At 51.3% G+C, this 21,119-nt stretch overlaps 1 protein-coding gene across 4 annotated transcripts in view; it reads right to left on the bottom strand.

Annotated features, from left to right (window-relative positions):
- The window catches only part of UBE2G2 (ubiquitin conjugating enzyme E2 G2), a 29,403-nt gene that overhangs the window by 4,063 nt on the left and 4,221 nt on the right, over positions 1–21,119 (bottom strand). For 3 of the 4 annotated variants that reach the window (XM_072640849.1, XM_072640850.1, XM_072640851.1), the window contains exons 2-4: positions 16,005–16,040; positions 15,857–15,902; positions 2,499–2,617 (exon numbers count right to left, since the gene is read on the bottom strand). In XM_072640849.1, coding sequence (XP_072496950.1) covers positions 2,499–2,617; positions 15,857–15,902; positions 16,005–16,040 — 201 coding nt within the window. The remainder of the gene's footprint in view (positions 1–2,498; positions 2,618–15,856; positions 15,903–16,004; positions 16,041–21,119) is intronic. The other variant, XM_072640852.1, reaches the window with a different exon arrangement.

Genomic DNA, 21,119 nt, shown 5'->3' with positions numbered 1-21,119 from the left:
AGCTCCCTGATAAAGTTAGTTCTTAAGGGAGACAGATCCAACAAGGGGTCCCTAATGCTCAGCATCACCTCGGAACGTCTGCAGATGGTCCCCAGAGCTCACCTGGCAGCGTGGCCAACACTGGCAGAGACAGCGAGGACACAACAATCCTGACGAGGAGCCTGGGCTAAGGCTTGTAAGACAAATGAATCCAAAAGAGGCTGGAGGAGTGCAGAAGGGTTAAGAGTGCACGTTTAGACTGTGCTTGTCTGTGCCAGGTGGCAGGCACTGTGATTAGCTCCATTTTACAGATGAGGAAATAGAGGTGAACAGAGATTAAGTGACTTGCCTAGGGTCACATAGAAAGTGTTCCAGTCCAGCCTGACTCCAAACCCAATGGTCTGTATGAGAACCACTCAGGGTCTCAGTGGGCCACAAGCTCAGCAATACACTGTGACAGCCAAGAAATCTAAAGAGATCTAGAGCAGCTGGACTAGAACCACAGTGGGCAGGATCAGGGGACTGGCTCTCTGCCTGGCTCAGGCCTCCTCGGGGAGTGCACAACAGAAGCATCCACCAAAGGGAGAAGGACATGTGGCCCAAAGACAAGAACTGACAGCAGATACACCTGCACAAACACAGGCACGCACACAGCACATGCCAAAACATATACACACATACAGAATGGCAGGGCTGGCACAGATATTCTCTGTGCCTCTATGAGGAAGAACCAGGGGAACCAACAGACTTGAGGCTGGGATAAGACTCAGAGCGGAACTGGGGTGTGCCCCAAATGGAGGTTCCCAAGCAAAGGCTGGACCCCGCGACCACCTGAGGGCTGGGGGGCTGGGGGCTTCAGGGGCCTCAAAGCTCCCTCCCTGCAGGGATCTGGGGCTCCCAATTCCCAAAGCCATGTGCGTGTGACTGTGTGTGTGTGTGCAATCATGATTGGATGTGCATGTGCGCATGTATGCTTAGGCATACGTGTGTATGTGTGTGTGTGTGTGTGTGTATGTGCGCACACCTGGGGATTTCAAAGCTGTTGAGGCTGGCTCCATCAATCGAGGGATGGGCCCTGAGAGATGGACTCCCCCGAGGTTGTTGGCTCTCCTCGAGAATATGGCAGTCATTCCGCCTCCCCTGACTTCCCCTACCTCAGTGATCCGGAAACAGGAAAGGAAGCCTATGAGCTGCCCTTTCAGGGCACAGAAGGGGCATGGATGGCCTTCCCACCATAACCAACCAATGACCAACCATGCTGGCCCTGACTGCGGGCTCATACCTGGTTGTTGCCCACTGTACCCTAAGGGACAGGGAAGCCACGATAGAGGGTGAGTGAAACCAGAAACTGTCCTCTGCTTGGTTAGCTTTCAATGACCAAGACACCCCATGCCATCAAATGGCTCACCACGGCTTTAGGCAGACATCTTGCGACTGGAGAATGTACTCCACTGTGCACTGGGGCTCCATGATACCAGGAGTAATAATGAGGGGGATGATTCCTATAAAAGACCTCGCTCTACACAAAAACAGGGACACCGATGCACTGTTGGTGGAGTGGTGAACTGATCCATCCATTCTGGACAGCAATTTGGAACGAGGTACAAAATGTCTAAAATGGTGTCACACCCCTGGCCAGCAATAGGATGACTAGGTCCATATCACAAAGAGAGCAAAGGCAAAGGTAAAGACCCCACGTGTACAAAGACATTTCTAGCAGTTTTGTTTTGTTTTGTTTTTTGTGGTGGCCAAGAATAGGAAATTGAGGGGATGCCCATCAATTGGGGAATGGCTGAACAAGTTGTGGGATATGAATGTAATGGAATACTATTGCTCCATAAGAAATGATCAACAGGCTGATTTCAGAAAAACCTCAAAAGACTTGTATGAACTGATGCTAAGCGAAGTGAGCAGAACCGGGAGGACACTGTACACAGTAACGGTAACATTGTGCCATTATCAGCTTTCACACACTTAGCTCTTCTCAGCGATACATGATCCAAGACAATTCCAAAAGCCTCCAGATGGAAAATGCTGTTCATATCCAGAGAAAGAACTTCAGAGTCTGGATGCAGACTAAAACTTGTTTCTTTGCTTTTCCATTTTTCTTGCAACATGGCTAATGTAGAAATGTTTTGCATGATTTCACATGTATAATCGGTACATTGTTTCCCTTCTCAATGGGTATGGGGCTAGAGTGAGAGAGCGTCTGGAACTCAAAATTGGAAAATAAATAATGAGGGGTTTTCTTAGGGGAGGGGGTGCTGTTCCACACACATTTTCTGGTTCATTAGCCCAGGCATCACCTCAGTTTCCACAAAGGGTAAGCAGTGACTCCAGAGCAGCAGGAACCTGAACCTTCTCTGTGGTCCAAGGCTCTGGCCACTCTTAAGTACCACCCTCCCCAAAGAAGACTTGCCCAGGGCCCCACAGTCACATACATGAGAGGCAGCTCTTCATGGCCCCAGGGGCACTCTTGCTCCTCAACCCCTGCATCTGCTAAAGGCCCATTTACTTACTGTTGGGATGGAACATCTCACAGGTGAACCTCATCTTTGGGGGACTGAGCGGGTAGTCCAGGGGAAAGCTCAGAATCGCAGGAAACACACCAAACTCGAAGCAGGTATCTTCTGGGCCCCTAAAGAAAAGGGATCTGGCTGAACACACCCGGGCATGAGGTGGGAAACAGGGTAAGGGGGACTAGGAAGGGCTCCTTCTGCCCCCTCCCCCCAATCTGACAAGTTCCAGTCAATATAAATTTTGGAAACAGACACAAGAGGCTGAGGCCAAGGATGCCCAGGGAGAGTCCAGGGGGGCTCCTGAGAACTCTGCTGGGGCAGAGGCTGCCATCCCCATCAAACCTCCCCAACCTCTGCCCCAGTCTCACTGCCCTCCCTGGACAGTACACAAGCCACCCTCCCATCCCACCGCCTCAACCCCATTTCCTGCAGTCACCCCCATCCCCTTGTTTCAAGAGTCTCTGTACTAGACTAAGAGCCACCAAGCTCTCCCCACTCAGTCTGAGTCCCACTCACCTTCCAAGCTCCTTCCCCACAAGGATAAGCATGTCCAGGGCACCCCCCTCTCCATGTCTCAGGCTGGCATAGCTCCAGCCTGCCCTTGGGCAACAACCTTGAAGCACAAGCACATCCACTCATCACCTCTCAGGCTCTCACCTCAGCCTCTCAGTCAATCAACAAGTGCTTCCCCTGAGAGCAGCCAACTTCAGGAAGCCATCCCTGATGTCCTTAGCTGGCAGCACTGGCTTGGTCTGCTTAGCAGTCTATATAAGCGCCCTCCCCTCGACCCCAGCAGCATGCCAACCACTTGAGGGCAGGGACTCTCCCCATACCTTCTATCCTTGCACACAGCAGGTACCTAATAAATACTCACTAAGGCACTAAGCCAAGCAGATCCTTGCTCCTGATGGGGAAGACTGAGAATGAGGAGTGTGCAAGGGCCAGAAATGCTAGTGGGCGGGGCTGCGGCAGCTCCAGGATTGCCCCCCCACTCCCCCCAGCGTGCTTGTGAATGTTGACCCGGCTGTCACAAGAGGCCAGTCGGGCAAGTCAGGCCTCAGTGAGCCTGACCTCAACACCCCATCTGCAACTCTATTTCACTGCTCTGGAGTTCTTCAAACATGAGCCCCCCTCCTGTGAATGTCAGGGGCAGGCGGGAATCAAGCAGAAAAGAGGAAAGGGAGGATGGTCCTGACAAAGGAAGGAGAGGTGCACCCCAAGCACTTCCAGGGGAAAAGGCTCCTGCCTGGGCCTCCAAGCCACAAGGGACATCCTCCTGATTAGCAGCCAGTCTCCCTCCAAGACCTCTGGTAACAAAAAACTCACCCCCCCCAGGAACTCCCTGTGGGACACCTCTAACAGTCAGGAAATCTGCCCTCCCTCAGTGGGTCCTTCCCAGTCAGCCCCTTCAGACCAACCACTGCTCCTAAGGTCACTCCACTCTTTTTGTTACGCACAATCATGCACATGCACATGCACACATACACCGCCCCCCCCAATCATTCATCTCTACACTCTAAAAGGAACCTTCTTTTCTCAGGAAGATGATACCCCTTTCTCCACACATCCCAGCTCCAGCCTCCCAGGGCCCAGGGGAGGCTGGGTACAGCCTCGGTTCCCCAACTCCATTCTCCAGACTCCTCTGCTCTCCACCCTCAATACCATGTCTTCTTTCAAGAGACGTCCAATCCTCCAGTCTGGCAGCCATCACCTGATGACCTCTGCAGATGTTCTCCCTGCTATGGGCCCAGCCACCATTCACAAAGCCAAAATTCACATTCAGGAGCATCTCAGAGTCCTGAAATCTCCATTTCTTGGCCCCAGACACAATGGGGCCCAGGAATCACAGCCCTACCATGTCTGTAGCTTCAGAGCTGAAAGGGACCTCCCTGGGTACACACCAGACAAGCAGTCACTGGGGTGCTGGGTTCTCCCTGCCAGGAACATCTGCCATAGCAAACCAAAGTTCCCAGGCCTGACCTCGGGACCCCCCAGAACCTGCCGAGTCTCTTCTCCAACAGCACTTCCAATATGTCCAGCGCCCCGACCCCCTGGGGGGGTGAGTGTCCCGGCTGCTCTCCCTCAGATGCACCTCATTCAGCTCTGCCTGAGCCCCGAACACAGCAAAGAAAGAGGAAACAGCCCTGCCCCCTGGGATGCAAATAGAGCAGCAGCTCATGCCAGGTCAAGACCCAGGTGGTCTTTATGAAGAGGTGTTTTTCATTTCTCTGTTGTCAGCACAATGTCTAGTGCACAGTAGAGACCTGCCGGCCTTCCATGGGAGGAGGGGAGGGCATGGCTAAACAAATACACACAGGGGACCGTGGCAGAGAAATCCTGGGAAGGCCTGGAGGTGCTACATGCCATGGGAGGAACCTGTTCTGCTCTCAGTATATTTGTTGCAAGGGCTTTTTAGAAGGGAAGGAAGTGGGGGAAGCCGGTAAAGAGGGGAGGCTTGAACCTAGCTGGTGGCAGTGTGAGCAGAGAGGTGGAGATGAGGCCACTGGATGGCTACATGGGGTGCAGAGTCCAGAATAACACCACGGTGATGAGCCTGGGAGAGGCCAAGGATGGAATGGGGGCCAGGTAGGGGAATGAGCTGAGTTTAAGAGACTTCTGGGCACAGGCACTGAGAAGGAGCTGAGGAGGCCAAGTGACTGGCCGCAGTCTGGGTCACAACAGGCAGGAATCAGCAAAGGAAGCTGGGAAGAGACAGGAATCACAGGTGGAGAGGGGGATGGCGCCTGCCCTCCCATTCGTCCCTCCTCCGTCAGCTGTCTCCAATTGATCCTTGTTCCCATGCAGTTGTTGGCACCCTGGCAGTCCCACTAGGCCAGGTGTTGGTTCTATTTGCTTGACCTTTCTTTGCCCAGTACCTGGCACACAGCAGGTGCTTAATTGATGTTTGTTGACTGCCCCACTGACCATCGAGTCTAGAAATGAAGAGGTCACTAGCATCTTTGGAGGATGTTTCAGTTGGGCTGTGAGGGATTCTGAAGGGACTGGAGGAGAGGCGGGTAGGGGGTGGGCGCTGGAGAGGCCTGTGGGGGCCAGGGAAGGATTCCTAGAGGCTTGTTTATAGACAGCAGGAGATAAGGGAGCCCAAACTCTGTTCAGTAGCATTTGAGTAGGAGCAGATGGGAGATGATTTGGAGGAGAGGGGGCCAAAGATCCCCCTGGGAGTGTCTGGCTCAAAGCAGTCAGTTCAGGAAAGGGAATGCAAGTGGGGGATTTTTCCGGGGCAGAGCAGAAGCACAGTCAGGTGACTGGCCGAGGTCAGTCTCTGCAGGTCCCTTGGATGCTCCCCACCATGACCCCAAAGCCAAAAGGAAGGCACCGGAGACACTGGCTCTTCTCAGTGTCTGAGCACTTTTGGCCTTTGCCAGCCCAGTCTCTCCCCTGAAACCACCCAGTGTAAGGTATAGCCTCCCCCTAGCAATGAACCCAAGGAAAGCAGGGTCCACTCACTGGCCAACAGTTAACAATGATGAGATAGACATGTGATGGTGTCTGACTGGGCTGAAAGGAATGACAAACAAGAACCGCAAGGGTGTGATGGCCAGACTTCAGGACTCAGACCAGCACAGGGAGCAGGCCCACATGGCCTGGGCAGGAAGTTACTTTTCCTCCATCCAACCACCCTGGTTACAAAGAAAGGCTCAACATGGGGCAGGGGAGTCTGTGAGATGAGCCAAGGGAATGAAAGACAAAGCAGCACATTGAGGGTTGTCTGTCCAGAAAACTGAAGCCAGCCAACAGTGGGCCAGGACACAGCCAGGGGAACCCATTCCACTGCACATATCCCCCCAGGGAGCATGGCACTGCCAGCTCTGCCTCTACCCAGGCCTCCAGGTCGCAGCACGGGTCACTAAGCCCACTTTTCTCAAGTCCCCTTGGTGAAATATGGGCAGTGTTTCAGGTCAGAGAGCCCCGAGCACAGGACTGGGAGTCAGTAAGACCCAAGTTCAAATATGACCTCAGACAGTGACCATCTACCTTGATTTCCTCAATGGCATCCACCTCCTGGGACTGTTGGAGGATCCAACGGGCTCATGCTTGTAAAGGGCTTAGCACAGTGGGACTCTTGCCCTACCCATTTTCTTCTTCAGTAGTCTCTTACATGGTCTTGAGGACCAGTATGGAAATGACAGATAGGAGATGGTGACTTCATGGCACGTTGAACCCTGGTCTGACCAGGCAGGATGCTGGAGCAGCCCACATGGGAAAACGCCAGCCATGTCCTTTGGCCACATCCTTTGGCCATGAAGCCTCAGGCCCCTGGACTGGCAGCTGCCCTTCAATAGATGGTGGAAGTGCCCCAGTGTTTTACATGGTGTCCAGGTGGCGTGTTTGGATGGGTCTCAGAGAGCGAGGGAGCTGTCTCAAAGAGACCCATGGGAGCCACCTGATGCTTTTATAACAGGCCTTTGTGTTTCCAAACAGAAGTTTCTTTTTTCCTAAACACCAAGTGGATCCACCACAGCTCCAGAAGATGATCAAACGTTGCCTGCACTGTTCTAACACACGGTTTATTATACCCTACCCACAGAAAAATGTTGACATGTTACTGCTTTGGGGGCCTGCTGTCTCTTCTTCAGCTGCCAAACTGCTCTGGTGCCCAAAGGAGACACCCCACGTACACAGTGGCATGCCCACAGGTGTGCTGGCAAGCACACATACCAGCTCCAATGCCCAGGGCAAGCATCTCTTTCCTTTCGCTTTCTCACCCTGAAAGAACTCACCCCAGAGTCTTCCAACTTAAAAGCTAAGGCAGTCCTGGAAAGTGGCATCAAGGGAGATGCCATGCACCATCCTGACCGGGGACAGGGAGAGCCAGCTTGCGACCCCCCACCGGCCAGCCCATCCCAGACTCCCCAAGCCCAACATGCCATCCTCCAGCTCCCCAGATGCTCGCCACAAGGACTATGGTTGTGCTGGGACCTGGCACACAGCAAGCGCTTCATAAATGTGCAAGATGCTTCCCTCTGACCAAGGACATGGCAGCCCTAGCCCAAGACTCCCCACCTATCGAGACTGACACCTGCAGCAAGTCACACCGGCCCAAAAACCTCTCTGTCCTCAGAATCCTTGAAGGACTCTGCCTGGACCTTCCCCCCCTCCCAAGAGAGCTGAGGGTCCGCAGGTCAGAACAAACAGTCCCTCCCTCATGGAGGAGAACACGGTCGTGATTGTGAAATAGAAGGACCCTTAGAGGTCATCTCTCTCAAGTCCCCAGAGGTGAAGCACCTTGTTTAAGATCACAGTGGAAGTGACAGACAGAGCCAGGTTCCAACAAAAAGGACCTGCACCCCAAGAAAACAGCACAAAAAACATTCAAGGTCACATGCAGGGAGAGCCCCTGAGAAGTGGGAGGCTCGGGAAAGGCCTCACTGGGCCAGGCTGAGCTCGGATTGATGTGAAGGATTCTGAGTATGAAGAGAAAGGGTTCTCCAGGACATGGTAACCGGAGATGAGGTGTCATGAAGAGAAATGTGAACAAAGCCCAAAAAGAGGGCAGGAGTCAGAAGCTGATGATGGTGTTCGTCGTGGCAGTGGGGGATAGGGAGAACACAAGTCCGTTAAGGCCAACAGGAAGACCCCTGAGAGTGCACTAGAACCGCTGCCATGCCTATCCAGGGTCTCTGCTCAGGCCCACAGGGCAATTTTGTTTCTCTTTTTCTCAGCCGGGTTTGTCAAACCTGTTACAAAAGATCTCACAGCCAACGCACAGAGAGCTCCAATGTCACCAGAGTCCAACCGCCACTAAACAGCACCTGCCTCAGCCCAAAGAGCACAGACCGACCTGCCTCCACATGAAAGCCCAATTGCTCCATATTTTAAAAAAAAGCTTCTTTAAAATGCAGGGGGGGAGGGGAGCTTAGTTCATCTTCTGAGCACAGGAGTTTAACGGAGGGCAGAGTCTCTATAGGATTCATTACTTCACTTTCTGTTCCCTAGTGCCTTCCCAGGACAGCCCCTAGACACTGGCTGGGGCCACAAACCAATGCAGAGGCCTGGGTTAGTTGACATGGGGGTTTCTGAAAAGGTGATGTAGAAAGCAGAAATCTTGGAATCAGATACACAATGCCTAAGGTATCTTCATTACTTAAAAGATTTAAGTCTCATGTAAAACAAAAAAGTTCCTTCAAAGCCTGAAGAATCAGTGTCTAACTTCTCTGACCTGACTCTGAGTTTCACTGTACTACATGTCTCTGCAGTGACCAAGTTTTGCCTGGGTGACCTAAGCCCTCGGGCCCAGCACCCCCTAGATTGCCTCAGATGCTGAGTGGTCTCCAAGATCTCTTCTGATGGTACTGAAGCAAAGGTACCTGCTGCCGGCACCATCTTCAAACAGCATATGCAGGATAGAGGGATGACCGTAGGTCACCCAGGATCAAAAGCAAGGTCTCCTGCCTTCCCCCTCTCCCTGGAGTTTCATCCACAAATGGGCCTGGCCTGGCTGGTTCTGATCAAGATTTCTGGCTCTCCTTCGCTTCGGTGCTCAGCATCTTCCATCATCCCCTAGGATACACTTAGCGAAGAAGCTTACTTCGAAGCTGGTGGACCCTGGCTGGCGAGGCCACCTTACCCCCAATCCATGCTCAACTCCATCCATCCAACCTCTCTGTCCACTCCCACATCCAGGCCCTAAGAGGTTCTCATCTTGATGAGTGGAGCAGATTGTGAATTGTCCTTCCTGCTTCCAGTCCACTGCTCCCTACCAAAGCCCAACATATCTCACCAATGACAAAATAACCTTCAAAGGTTCCAGCTCCTTTTGGAGCAGGTCCAGTTCTGTTGGGGCTGAAGCCATAGCATTATGGTCAGTGAGCTTTTCCCCGGTAATTTCACCTTCTGTGAGCTTTTGTCTTAAGCTGAACTATAAGGTCCCAAACAAGAGTTCAATCATTATCTGTTAAAAGGGAGAACCGCACTCCCCCCCTTCCGATAATGTTCTGAAAAGAAATCTAGCCTCTGGAGTCCAGCCTCATCTGGCTGCTCTGTTGTTGGCCGTGATAAAGTTCAGACCCGTGCCGTGCAATCTGAAAATCCTGGAACTCCTGAGAGAGGAAGACAGTGAGGTAGGACAGTAGGCAGGCAGGCAGGGAGAAGACGGAGGGGAAGACAAAGCGGGGACGAGGAGCAGCCAGGTGTCTGGCTGCCAAACAAAACCCAGGCAAGGACGGTTAATGCCATAATAGTTGTTTTAAGAGCATTTGTAACCGGCTCCTTGTTTGTGAAAGGTGCTGGAGCTGAACCAAAACCCACACTCCGCGGGTCCTGAAGCAGGGGAATTCCACCCTGACAGAGTCGTCCTCAGATAGAGAGGGCTCTGCCCAAGAGAGACAAGCAGTTTTCAAAATAAGTGAGTGAAACATTAGTTCTACATGGTGCTACTGACCTAAAATCAGCCCTCCCAGCCCTTCCAGGGCTCTGATGGACGAGTGTGGGGAATGCCACGGAAGGCCCGAGCTCCTGAGAGGTTCCAGCTCACATGTGAGGTCAACTCCGGGAGCGTAGAGGTGCCAGAGCAGGGTGGGCGAGGCTAGTGCAGCCCCATCTATCCTGCAGGGCCCAGCCATGATGGAACAGTAGGGTGTGCTAGCACCACCATCTCCAAGAGTCACTTTCAGAAAAACCAAACTGTCCAGATTTCAAAGACAATTGTGCTTTAACATATGAATCTCACTGTGTGGACAGGCTTGAGAGAAAGGAAAAGTCCCACTCACAGCACTCAGGTTTAAAACTGTCAGGTGAACTAAGAACTCAAGGAATACCACTCAAAGTACAGCCTGACAAAAACTGACACAAGAGGACTGCACACATTAATTAATAAACTAATTAAGGGCTAATGATAAGCTAGGCTATTTTAAAGACAAAGGCCAAAGCATCCCTGCCCCAAGTAACCAGGGTCCAAAGAAAGGTCCAAGGCCTTGGGGACAGTGAGGATAACTAGGGTGATGTCAAAAAACCAGAGAACAGGAATAAAAACTTTGTTTTGAAAATACCTATCTAACTCTAAGCTATGCTGCTGATGACTGGGCTTCCTGAAAAGAAAAAGTAGATATGAGGAATACGAAGGGGCTGGCACATCACCTGGGAAAAAAGAAGAAAAAACCTCGTGTAGAGCGTGTCCCTCAGCTGGGATGCCCAAGAATCATGGGGAAGAGCCAATGCAAGGCACAGAGGTGGGAGAGGGAGCAGCAGGAGGAGCAGCCAGCCCACAGACGAGGCCTGTGCCCATGACAGTGTGATGAGACACAGGCTCAGGACAATCCCTGAGGTGACTGCAGATGATCGACGATGAAGGATTTGGTGCTTCTCAGCAACACCAAATGGCTCATCCGCCTGCAGAGAACTGAAGGGTCTGAATGCAGGTCAAAGCCGATTTCTTCTCACTTTGTTTTTCTCTTGCCTGTTTCTTCTTTCACAACATGACTGATATGGGAATATGTTCCACATCCTACAGTCAACTAACTGCTCACTGTCTTGGGGAGGGGGGAGGGCAGGGAGAAAATGTGGAATCCAAAAATTTTTTAGATCAGTGTTAAAAATTGTCTTAACATGAAATTGGAAAAAAAAAATCCGACTTAAACAGAAAAAAAAAGAAAACCAGTGTGGTAGAGGAAGACAAGCAACGTTAAAAGCCTAAGAACTCTGCTCAGTGTGGCACCCAACTGCACCTCCAGAATGCCTGCACAGTGGAGGGGGGCAAAGCGCAGAGAGGCATGGCCACCGCAGCCATTCATTTTGCTAATTGCTGCAAAGGACAGTTTTCCTTCTTTATATTTTCTAAATCAGGGTCAGAGGATGGGGAGTTAGCAATTGTGATGCGCCCAAAGGATGCCTGACATTTTTCAATGCACAGACAAGATCTGGGTGAGGTTCTGAGGGCAGCACTGGGTGATCAGGAGAGCAGTTTGGAAAGTTATGTTTGGAATTTGTCATACAGATTTTTGTTTTTAAAGCATGTGGTATGAACTGAAGACAACAGCTTCCTATGTGATCTTCTTACATGGCGGAGAGAGAGTGTGTGTGTGTGTGTGTGTGTGTGTGTGTGTGTGTGTGTGTGTGTGTGTGTGTGTGTCTCCTAAGTTTCCAACAAAAGAATTAGCTGAGAATGGATGACGGCTTGGGATATGGCAGACAGAAACAAGATGTGGCAGCTGATTGGGCAGGGCCAAGGGTGGGAACTCTAGTCACTGGCAGGAGATAGCAGAAGGGGGTCAAGGAAGTCAGACACTGAGTGTGAGACGTTCCAAGCATCTGGTGATGAGGTGCACATGAAGGCTGGATCTCCAGCTCCAGGCAGGAATGTCTGCCCAGAGATGATGGCTGTACCATGGGAGCTAATGGTGTCACTGACTGAGAAGAGAGAGAGGGGTGTGGGCCTAGGACAGGGGAGAGGAAGTGAGGGAGATAAGGGAGGGAGAAAAGAGAGGCAAGGAGATGGAAAGAAGGGAAGGAGGGAGGAAGAAAAAGATACACACACACACACAAAGACACACACACAAAGACACACACACACACACACACACACACGGCTTCACAAATCAGTTCAATAGTTAGGGAAAATGTTCCCTCAAAAAACTCAGATTCCACAGAACGCCACTCTCCAACATCAGGTTAGGATCCAATCCGAGGTCCCCCAATGGCTATGAGAGGGCTCCACTCCAACTTTGCTGTTCTTGGTCGGGCTTGTCCAACTTCTGGTGACCCCAAGGACCACAGCACGCCTGGCCCTTCTGTCTTCCACTATCTCCCGGAGTCTGTCCAAGCTCATGCTCTTGCTGCCATGATGTTATCTATCCCTCACATCCTCTGCTGTCTCAATCCTTCCCAACCTCAGGGTCTTTTCCCATGAATCTCGTCTTCTCATTATGTGGACAAAGTATTTCAGCTTCAACTTCGGTATCTGACCTTCCAGTGAAAAGGTGGGATTAATGTCTTTAAGCATTGACTGCTCTGACCTCCTGGCCATCCAAAGACCTGTCCACAGTCTTCTCTAGCCCCACAATTGCAAAGCGTTGATTCTGCGGCACTCAGCTTTCCTTATAGCCCACCTCTCACAGTCATACATGGCTACTGGAGAACTCATTGCCATGACCACATGGACCTTTGTCAGCAGGTGATGTGTCAGAAGCTGGGCTCACCAATCTCCCCATCCAAGCCAGAGTAGTATCAGGAATGACACCAGAGGCTTTCCCCGCCCAATCTCCTCTTTGGCCCAACTCCCTGACTCTCTCCTCCTTTCCTTGCAGCTCTGATGACAAGATGATGCTTCTCCTTGCTGGGACCAATAGCTCCTTCTCTGGGGGCCTCTCATCTCTGACTCATCCTCTCAGCCATGCCCTCTTTCATGGAGAAGACCCTTTCTTGCTGCCCTTGAACATGCCCTGATCTCTCCCTTCCTGTCCTTTGCCTCCTCCCCACCATTCTGGCCAAATTGGACATCCTCTTCTCAACACAGACCCTTCTGGATCCCAAAAGTTTCCTCCCTCTTCTCTCCTCCCCAGGGACACGGCTCTTCTGGCCTCCTCCTAGCAATTCATGCAAAGCACAAGCACCTGCTCTGTGCCAGAACCTGCCCCATTGCCAAGAAGTCCACCTTCCAAAGGAGAAATGTGCACATGTATATTTATGCATGAAAATAAATAAATGCAAATATACATAAAGAAACTGAAGATAAGAGAGTCTAGCAGCTGGTTTCACTACCAAGAAGATGGGGCTGAGCTCAAATCTCAGAGGATGGAGGGATGGCCTTACAGTCTGGAGATGGGAAAGGCTTGGATGAAGGTCCGTGAGGGCAGCATGCAACGGATTCTCAGGTAGGCAGACTCATCACCAGGCACAGGGAGGGCATCACCGACCATGACCGTACCCTCTCATCTCCCCTAAACCTTACTTGTACCCCCCAATGGCCAGTCCTGCTCCCACCTCCCAGGCAGTGTTGGTGACAGAGGCCGACCGAGCCTCCGAGGAAGGGTTCCTCAGCCACCCTTCAACTCCTCCCACCCAAAGGGAATCACAGAACCTCAGAGGGAAGGACTTTGGAGAGGTCCAACTCTTCCCCTCCCCCCACTCCACCTGCCTGACAAGAGTCAGGAGATAGAGACCCTGAAGGATAAAGGTAGGTAAGTGCAGTCTGTGCAAAAGGGAAGATGTGAACAGAAAAGCATCCCCTGTTGAACAGCATTCTCTCTAGTCTCAACAATTTCTACTTGTATTTTCCAAGAATAGCACAAGACCCCAAAGGAACAAGGGACTCAGTGAGGCTAGAGGCTTCTGATCTCACCAACCTATGGAAGACAGTAAGCTCCAGGGGAAAGGGAGCAGAAGGGCCACCTGCTGGCATGCTCTGGCCCCCCAAACATGCTTCTCTCCCTGAAGATGCCTCCAACTCCCAAAGGCCCGCAGTCTAGGACAACGTCCAAGGATTTCTCAATCTTCTGTTACTGACACATCTGAGGCCCCAACCCTTCGCCTCCAGAGTCGCTTGACCTCAGCAAGCACATTGGTCTCTGTGACCTGGCAGATGACAGATGCTTCCTCAATGCACAGGGCCTTGGCACATGATGCCAAAGGGTCCCAAAAACAGGGTGAAGAGATATGCTCCAGAAATGGTAATTCCCAGGGCTGCACCTCCTGGGTCAGGGTAACTGCGCAGGATGGGATCATCTCAAAGGGAGCTGCTCCCTTTTCTGCAGAGCCCTCACAGCTGCAACAGCACCTCGACACAGGTGAACGGGACTAGATGTTCCTGGGCAGTGGAGGCTAAGAGCCTCACCCACCTTTCTCCACCATTTGGGCTGCAATTTGCAGGACAGATCTCGTTTGCCTCGCCTAGCCATGGGCATCACTCCCACACCCTCATTATCTCCAACTTCTCTCCCAGTTACCCCTGATGTCAGCTGTCCCCTCCCTGACCTCTCTGCAGCCTCTGATGTGGCCCACCTCCCTCTCATCTCTCAGTCTGCATCCCCTATAAAGGCCCTTCAGCATAGGACCTCGCCACAGAATCGCGTAACCTCCTGAGAGTACCTGGACACAGAATCTCCCAAAGCTTTGAGACATCCATGAAAATAGTAATATGCGCACTATCCTGACCTCCGGGATGGCTGCCAGACAAGCACCATGGCTGTCATGCTTTAACCAAGAAGGAAATAAACTGAATGCAGGATCAGGCTTTGCACAGCACCAGAAAGTCAACCAAGCTTCCCCAAACCCAGAGCTCCTGGTTCATCACATGCCACTGACATGAAAACCATGATGACTATTCCACAATGTCATTTTACTATTAGTATCCAACCGTTTTCAGTTATTTAACATTTTCATGTCATTAGTAATATTCTCGTGAGCATGAGAGAATTTCACATCACTCAAATAGCTTTTACAAAACTGTTCAGAGGCTCCTGTCAGACAGCAAATTCTGGGTGGGAAAGGGCCTCACAGGACTTCAAGCCCAACTCTCTGATTTTAGGAAACTGAGGCACCACCGTTTTCCAGCCACAATGAAGAGGCTCACAGAGTCTGCCCTCGGGGAGTTTACCTGAGCCATCTGGGAGGGGGTTGTACCTTTCAACCCAGCGCACAAGGATGGGGTTACCAGGACTGCCAGGCTAGCCCAAAGGAGGTTCCTTGCGGCCTGGAAGGGGGCTCCCTGAGGAGCCTTCAGGGCAAAGGGCCTGGACAGTGGATACGGTCAGTTACACCCTTTTAGCAGCCACGGGGAAGACAGAGTGGATTGAAGAAGTGGCCAGTTACAGGAAGCAACTGTGATAGTCTGGCTAATGAAGGGAGCACAAGGAGGCTGGGGGAGTGACGGGGTGGGGGGGACGGGACAGTTTTGGCTCCTGGGAAATTGTGGGTGAGTAAGAATCCAGGGAAAGTGGAGGCACCAGGTGTAGACAGCATCCTAGAGGGTTTCACTGAGAAAGGGAGAACAATAAAATGAAGGTGAGGATGGGAGGGGTCAGTGAGGAGAGAAGCAGCTGCGATAAAGGGAGGGACTGAAGGCTGAGAGACAGGTCTGGAAAAGGGGGGCAGGGAGGAGGGGACAAGGAAGTGGAGAAGAGGGAGATGTCTAAGGAGGGGGCGGTACCAGGAGGGAAGAGGACCTCTGGGTGAATGATTTAATTTTTAAACTTTAGAATGAGGTGAGAAGAGGCGTGATAGTGTGGAACCGCCAAGGGAGAGTAGGATGGCAATCGTTTGGAAAGGATGCTGGGGAGGAGGTGGACAGAGACCACAGCAGGGGCAGGAGGCCAGGGGCTCCTCAGGGTGGGTATCCTGGGTCCCACATTGAGAGGCTCGGTTAAAACAAATGTCAAAATGTAAACAATGGGTGTCTGACTCACATGATCAAGGCTTCCCATTCAAAAAAGTTCTCTTCATTCATCGGGCCTGCAAGAAAAGGAGGGAGGGACGTGTGAGTTCTTCAGCCCCAGCCCAGCACAAAAGACTGGAGAAGAGGGACGCGGGGGGTGGGGGAGAGGGGGCGCTTACCGGCCACGATTCCCTCCGGCGGATTCAGCGTCAATTCTACAAAATTAAGAATTAAAATGCAGTCACTTACGAGAACAGATGCCATGCTGGGTAACAGTATTCGCTTCCTTTCTAGATTTGGGATTGGAAGAGACGTACCCTCATTTTACAAAGGAAGCAGGCACAGCACAGTTAAGAGACTCGCCCAAGGTCACACAGGCATTAAGTGTCTGCTTCATGAGCATTATGACTCCAGGTGTAATTCACTTTCTACTGGCTGCTCCAAGCTGACTTGATTGGTTATAAGGGTCCCTCCCCAAATGAAGGACTCCTACAGTGACTCTGGGGTAAACACCTTCAGAGGGGTTCTTATCACAAAACTTCCAAAAAATCAGCCTGAGCAGCTTCTGTACAGCTCTGGGAGGTTTCTAACACAATTCACATACATTCATTCACAACAATCCACTAGAAAGAAGGAAACTGAGGCTGGCTACCCAGGGTGCTGAAGCTATTAAGTGTCTGAGGCAGGATTCAAATTCAAATTCAAAGGCAGGCACTTGGAATTCACATGGGCAACACTCTCCTTTTACAGAGATGCCCGCCAAGTGTCTCCAAGGCTAGGGGGATCCCTGAGGTCACCTCGCTCAGCCCAAGCCTACAGCAGGACTTTCATCCTAGTGAGGGAGTAGCACTGGAAGAGAGAAGAAATCTCATCACCAAATGTTATGCAGCCAGGGCTCTTCCCAGTCTTTAGAGCTGAGTGAGAAACCAGCCTGAGAAGCGTTGGGGAGAACACTCCATCCAGAGACACTGCCTTGAGTGCTGAGCCACTTACTTTTCCTTCCCTTACAAAATCCCCACCCATGGTTCCTGGAGGGCTCTTGGACACAAATCCATCCAGCAGCAAGTACTGACTACTGAAACACAAAGACTGAAGTCAAAAGGCCCTGGAGACAAATGACTTGAGCAGGTTAACAGGGGAAGCCACTGGGAAGAAGCGGTTTGAGACAGGACTGAAAAGAAACCAGCAAGGTCAATGGGTGGGGATGAGGAGGGACAAGAGGAAATGCCCAGAGCTGACAGATGGTGGGAGGGTCCATTGGTGGACCAGCCAGGAGCCAGGGGGACTGGATCAAAGGGCATTGGGGAGTCAGGTGTCAGAATCCTGCAGAGGAAGGACGAGCTTCAAATGTCAGAGCATTTTGTATTTATTCTTGGAGATTACTGAGTAGACAGGAGAAATGATTGGACCTGGGCTTAAGGGCAGTAATTAAATCCATGGGAACTGACAAGATGCCCAATGATGTGGATGGTGAGCCAATGAAGGAGTGCAAGAAGAAGTGGTCACTAAGGCCAAAGGGGAGCCAGGAGTGAGGCCCAAGGGAAAAGAATCTCCAGGAGAAAACGTGGTGGTCCAGAGAGTCTGAAGCAGTAGCACTGGAGATCAATGAGGACTAAGAAAGGCTCCTCTGATTCAGCAACGTGGAGATCAGGTCTAACGTGATGACACGCAACACGCACTTTTCTGTCACCATGATCAGACCCAACTTCTTTCTTCCAGGCTGTGTCCAGGAGAGGCACTCCCCATCCATCTTCAACTCAGGTATCCACAAGCAACCATGCACTGTCCAGCGGTAGCAGCCCAGCCTTGCCCTTGTCTCTATCACCTTGGGTCTGTGGGCCCACCCAACCTCACGTCATTGGCCACCTCCACTCTTTCCTTTCTTCCGTTTTAAAAATACCTTTACCGCCATCTTCAGCTCTGCCATCTTTGGCACCACCCCTTTAGTTCCGCCACCTTTGACTCTGCCATCTCCTCCCCTTAGTCCCAGAGTCTTGTAGCACAGAAAGCCTCCATTCCCCAGGACTGCCTTCCTGGCTCTGATCCCTATGACATTCCAGTCTCACAGGACAGAGCCCAGGGATTCAAGTACAGCCATCTCCTTGCTCATCCTTCTGAGTCCAGTGGTGAAGAGCAGCCACTTCTGGTAAAACAAAGACTAGGTGGCAGCCTGGTAGAAAGTAGGGTCAGACCAATATTTCACACTATAGACTAAGAGCAACTCCAACTAGAGAATTTAGACATAAAAGTTAATTATCATGTATCTGTGCATGTTTGTATGTCTGTGTCTGCCATGTGTGTGTCTGCGTGTCTGTCTTTGTATCATTAATCAACACAGCACACAGGAGGGCTGCTAACACAAGTTCACTCTTGATCTGGTCAGATGGTGGGAAGGGGGGGATGATGGGGTCAATAGAGACAGGCCCAACTTATGCATCCCCTAAATCCTTTAAGCCTCAATGGGGGTTGGCTGAGGCAAACACAGGTTCCCCCTATAAGAGGTCTCCTCTCTCTCCAAGCCTCATTGGGGGCTGGTCAAGGTACACACAGCATTCTAGCTTGTGCATTCAACCCTAAGGGCTCCTCACTCACTGACCAGTGCCCATTGTTTTATAGGGCCCTTAGAATCTACACAGGTGATACTTCTTAGGGTAACAAGAGATTATTATGGCCATGGATCCTGGGAAACTGAACTCTAAGAACAAAAATCCTCTTTACACTAGTCTTTTGTGTGTGTTTGTCTTGGATGTGCGCCTGTGTGTGTCTGTATCTGTGTGTCTATCTTATGTGTGTTTGCGTGTGTCTCTCTTGTCCATGTGTCTGTCTTGCATGTGTGTGAGTGAGAGAGAGAGACAGAGAGACAGAGAGAGAAGAGACAGAGAGAGAGGGGAGAGGGGAGGGGAGGGGAGGAGAGGAGAGGGGAGGGGAGGAGAGGAGAGGAGAGGAGAGGAGAGGAGAGGAGAGAGAGAGAGAGAGAGAAGGCATAACCAAAATAACCAAATGAGAAGAATAATCTATGGACAGGAGAAGAATGCGTGACACTTGGCAAGATTGTTACTTTTGATCCTCTATGTCACCTGTCATGAGCTCAAATGGGAAACTTCGTTGTATGAATTTTAATGTTTTGCACAAACAAAACTAACGACGCTAAAATTAGAAAGGAAAACAGATAACTGGGGAAAGAAATCTTTGCAGCATTTTTTCTGATAAAAGTTTCTCTCCTCTCTGTCTCTCTCCCTGTTTCTCTCTCTCTCCCTGTCTTTCTCTGTCTGTCTCTCCTTTCTCTCTCTCTGTCTCTCTCTTTCCTCTCTCTGTCTCTCTCTCTTTCTCCCCATACTTGTGTCTGTGTATATGTATGGAACTAATTAAAATCGACAAGACTGAGAGCTGTCCCCAATAGAAAAGTGGTCTAAATGTGCATGTGCTGACTCCATTCCACAGGCTGAGCTTTCTCTTTTCAAAGCCAAGTCATCAGGCATGCCTCAGGTGGTCGCTGTGTGCCAGGCAGGCCCTGCCCTGCAGGAGCCCCTATTCTAGGGAGGAGACAACTCGGAGAGAAGGTTTCAGCTCAAAGTCCAAGGGAAAGGCCCCAGGGTTCCTGAAGACAGTAGAGCAGGTGGCCAGGACTCTTCTCTGAGGCCATTTCCACTGATACAACATCAAGTTGCAGGTCCTGATGTGGAATCACTGGACAGGCCCAGGACTCAGGTGACAGGGACTTTCCTCTCTGGGTTTGGGAGCTGGGCTGCAGCCTTTGCAGGGACCCCAAGCCCCACAGACATCTCCATTGGCCCAAGTCCCACAGATTGTCCTTTGGGTCAGAATCAGAGCCAGCACAGCTGTGGGCCTCGTGGCTTCTTCCATCTGCTCACAACACAGCAGCTCTCTGCTTTTGGCCAAGACAGTCAGAGAGAGGAAGCCCCCCACTGAGCCAGGCGGCCCACCAGACATCCACTTCCTCAAAGTAACTGTCCATGCTGACCTGTCAGTGGACTCCAGCATCAGCCTCAACAGTGGTGTCCAACACAGAGAACCCCATCCTGCAGGCCCCAGAATGACTGAAAACCCATAAATGAACAGCAGCTGTAGTGCGTCATATGCTTATGATTTTGCCAAACAATACTCAATTACATTTTAATATGGCTCAGCCTGGTCACTCTCTGGCTACATAGCATTGCCTATGGTCAGGAGATGTCCAGTCTAAACTGTACCCAAAGAAAACCAAGCTGGCTGGTGGTCATCCAGCCCAAGCCTCAAACTCTCATGACAGTCTCCGCCCACGCCCTTTCTGCCCAAATTGTCAGGAAGTCTTCACAACGACCCTGCATTTGCCCCTCTCCAATCTGCAGCCCTGAAGCACTGCTTTCTGGGTCTGAGCCCAAGCGTCTATCCATACTCCAGTTTTTCAGACCCAAAGGCAGGGGAAAAGCACATTTCTCCAGACTTAACGTCCCCAATTCCTTTGCGTCAACCAGACATATTGTCAGGCATTCAAATCTACTCCTGTTGGGGTTCCCACACCCTCAACCAAGACAGTAATCTGACAGGACTCCAAAACAAGAAAACCTCCCAGAGAACCATGGGCTCCAGCTCTACCCCCTCTTGGCTTTCTCGATGACAACAGTCTGTACGGCGAGGCTCGCTCCCCCACTGCTGCATGAAAAGCGACAGCCCCTCTTCCTCTCCCTCCTCTCTGCTGCCCTTCATTCATTTAAACAAGGCTTAGGTTAAGATGACTTGGAGCTTCTCTCTGGAGTGTGTAGATGTCCCACATTTGGCCCAGTAGCACACTGAGCCCTTGGCCATCACGAATAACGTGTTCCATGATGTATACTCTGTGTATATATACATGATGCCTACTCTGATCCACTGCTGAGATTGCTGGCCAGGAGCTTCTTCCAAAGTGAGACAAGGACAACTCTCACTCCTGGTCTTATTCCTTCCAGGGAAAATATTCAAGGACTGAGCCAGGTGAGTTTCACCTGCCAAGACCCAAGAGGAGGCATTAGCAGGAAGGTGGGCCACAGTGCAGCCCAGGACTGCCTGAGCAAGGGGACTGTGAGAGCAAGGCAGGAGGCTCTCCATGTCCCAGTTATTTATAAGTAAGAGGGAGCCAAGGCAGGAGGAGAGTGACCAGACAAGAGGAACTATCAAGCCTTCTTATGAAGAAACTGAGTGGCCCAGGTGGTCAGACTGTGCCCATGTGCAACCATATATCTGTGTACATGTGCATGTGAGAATACATACACACACACATACACACATACACACACGCGCGCACACACGCACACTCC

Source organism: Notamacropus eugenii, chromosome 2 (genome assembly GCF_028372415.1).
Source record: "Notamacropus eugenii isolate mMacEug1 chromosome 2, mMacEug1.pri_v2, whole genome shotgun sequence".
NCBI lineage: Eukaryota > Metazoa > Chordata > Mammalia > Diprotodontia > Macropodidae > Notamacropus > Notamacropus eugenii.
The sequence above is the reverse complement of the archived record's forward strand: the minus strand, read 5'-3'. Positions and strand labels throughout refer to the sequence as shown.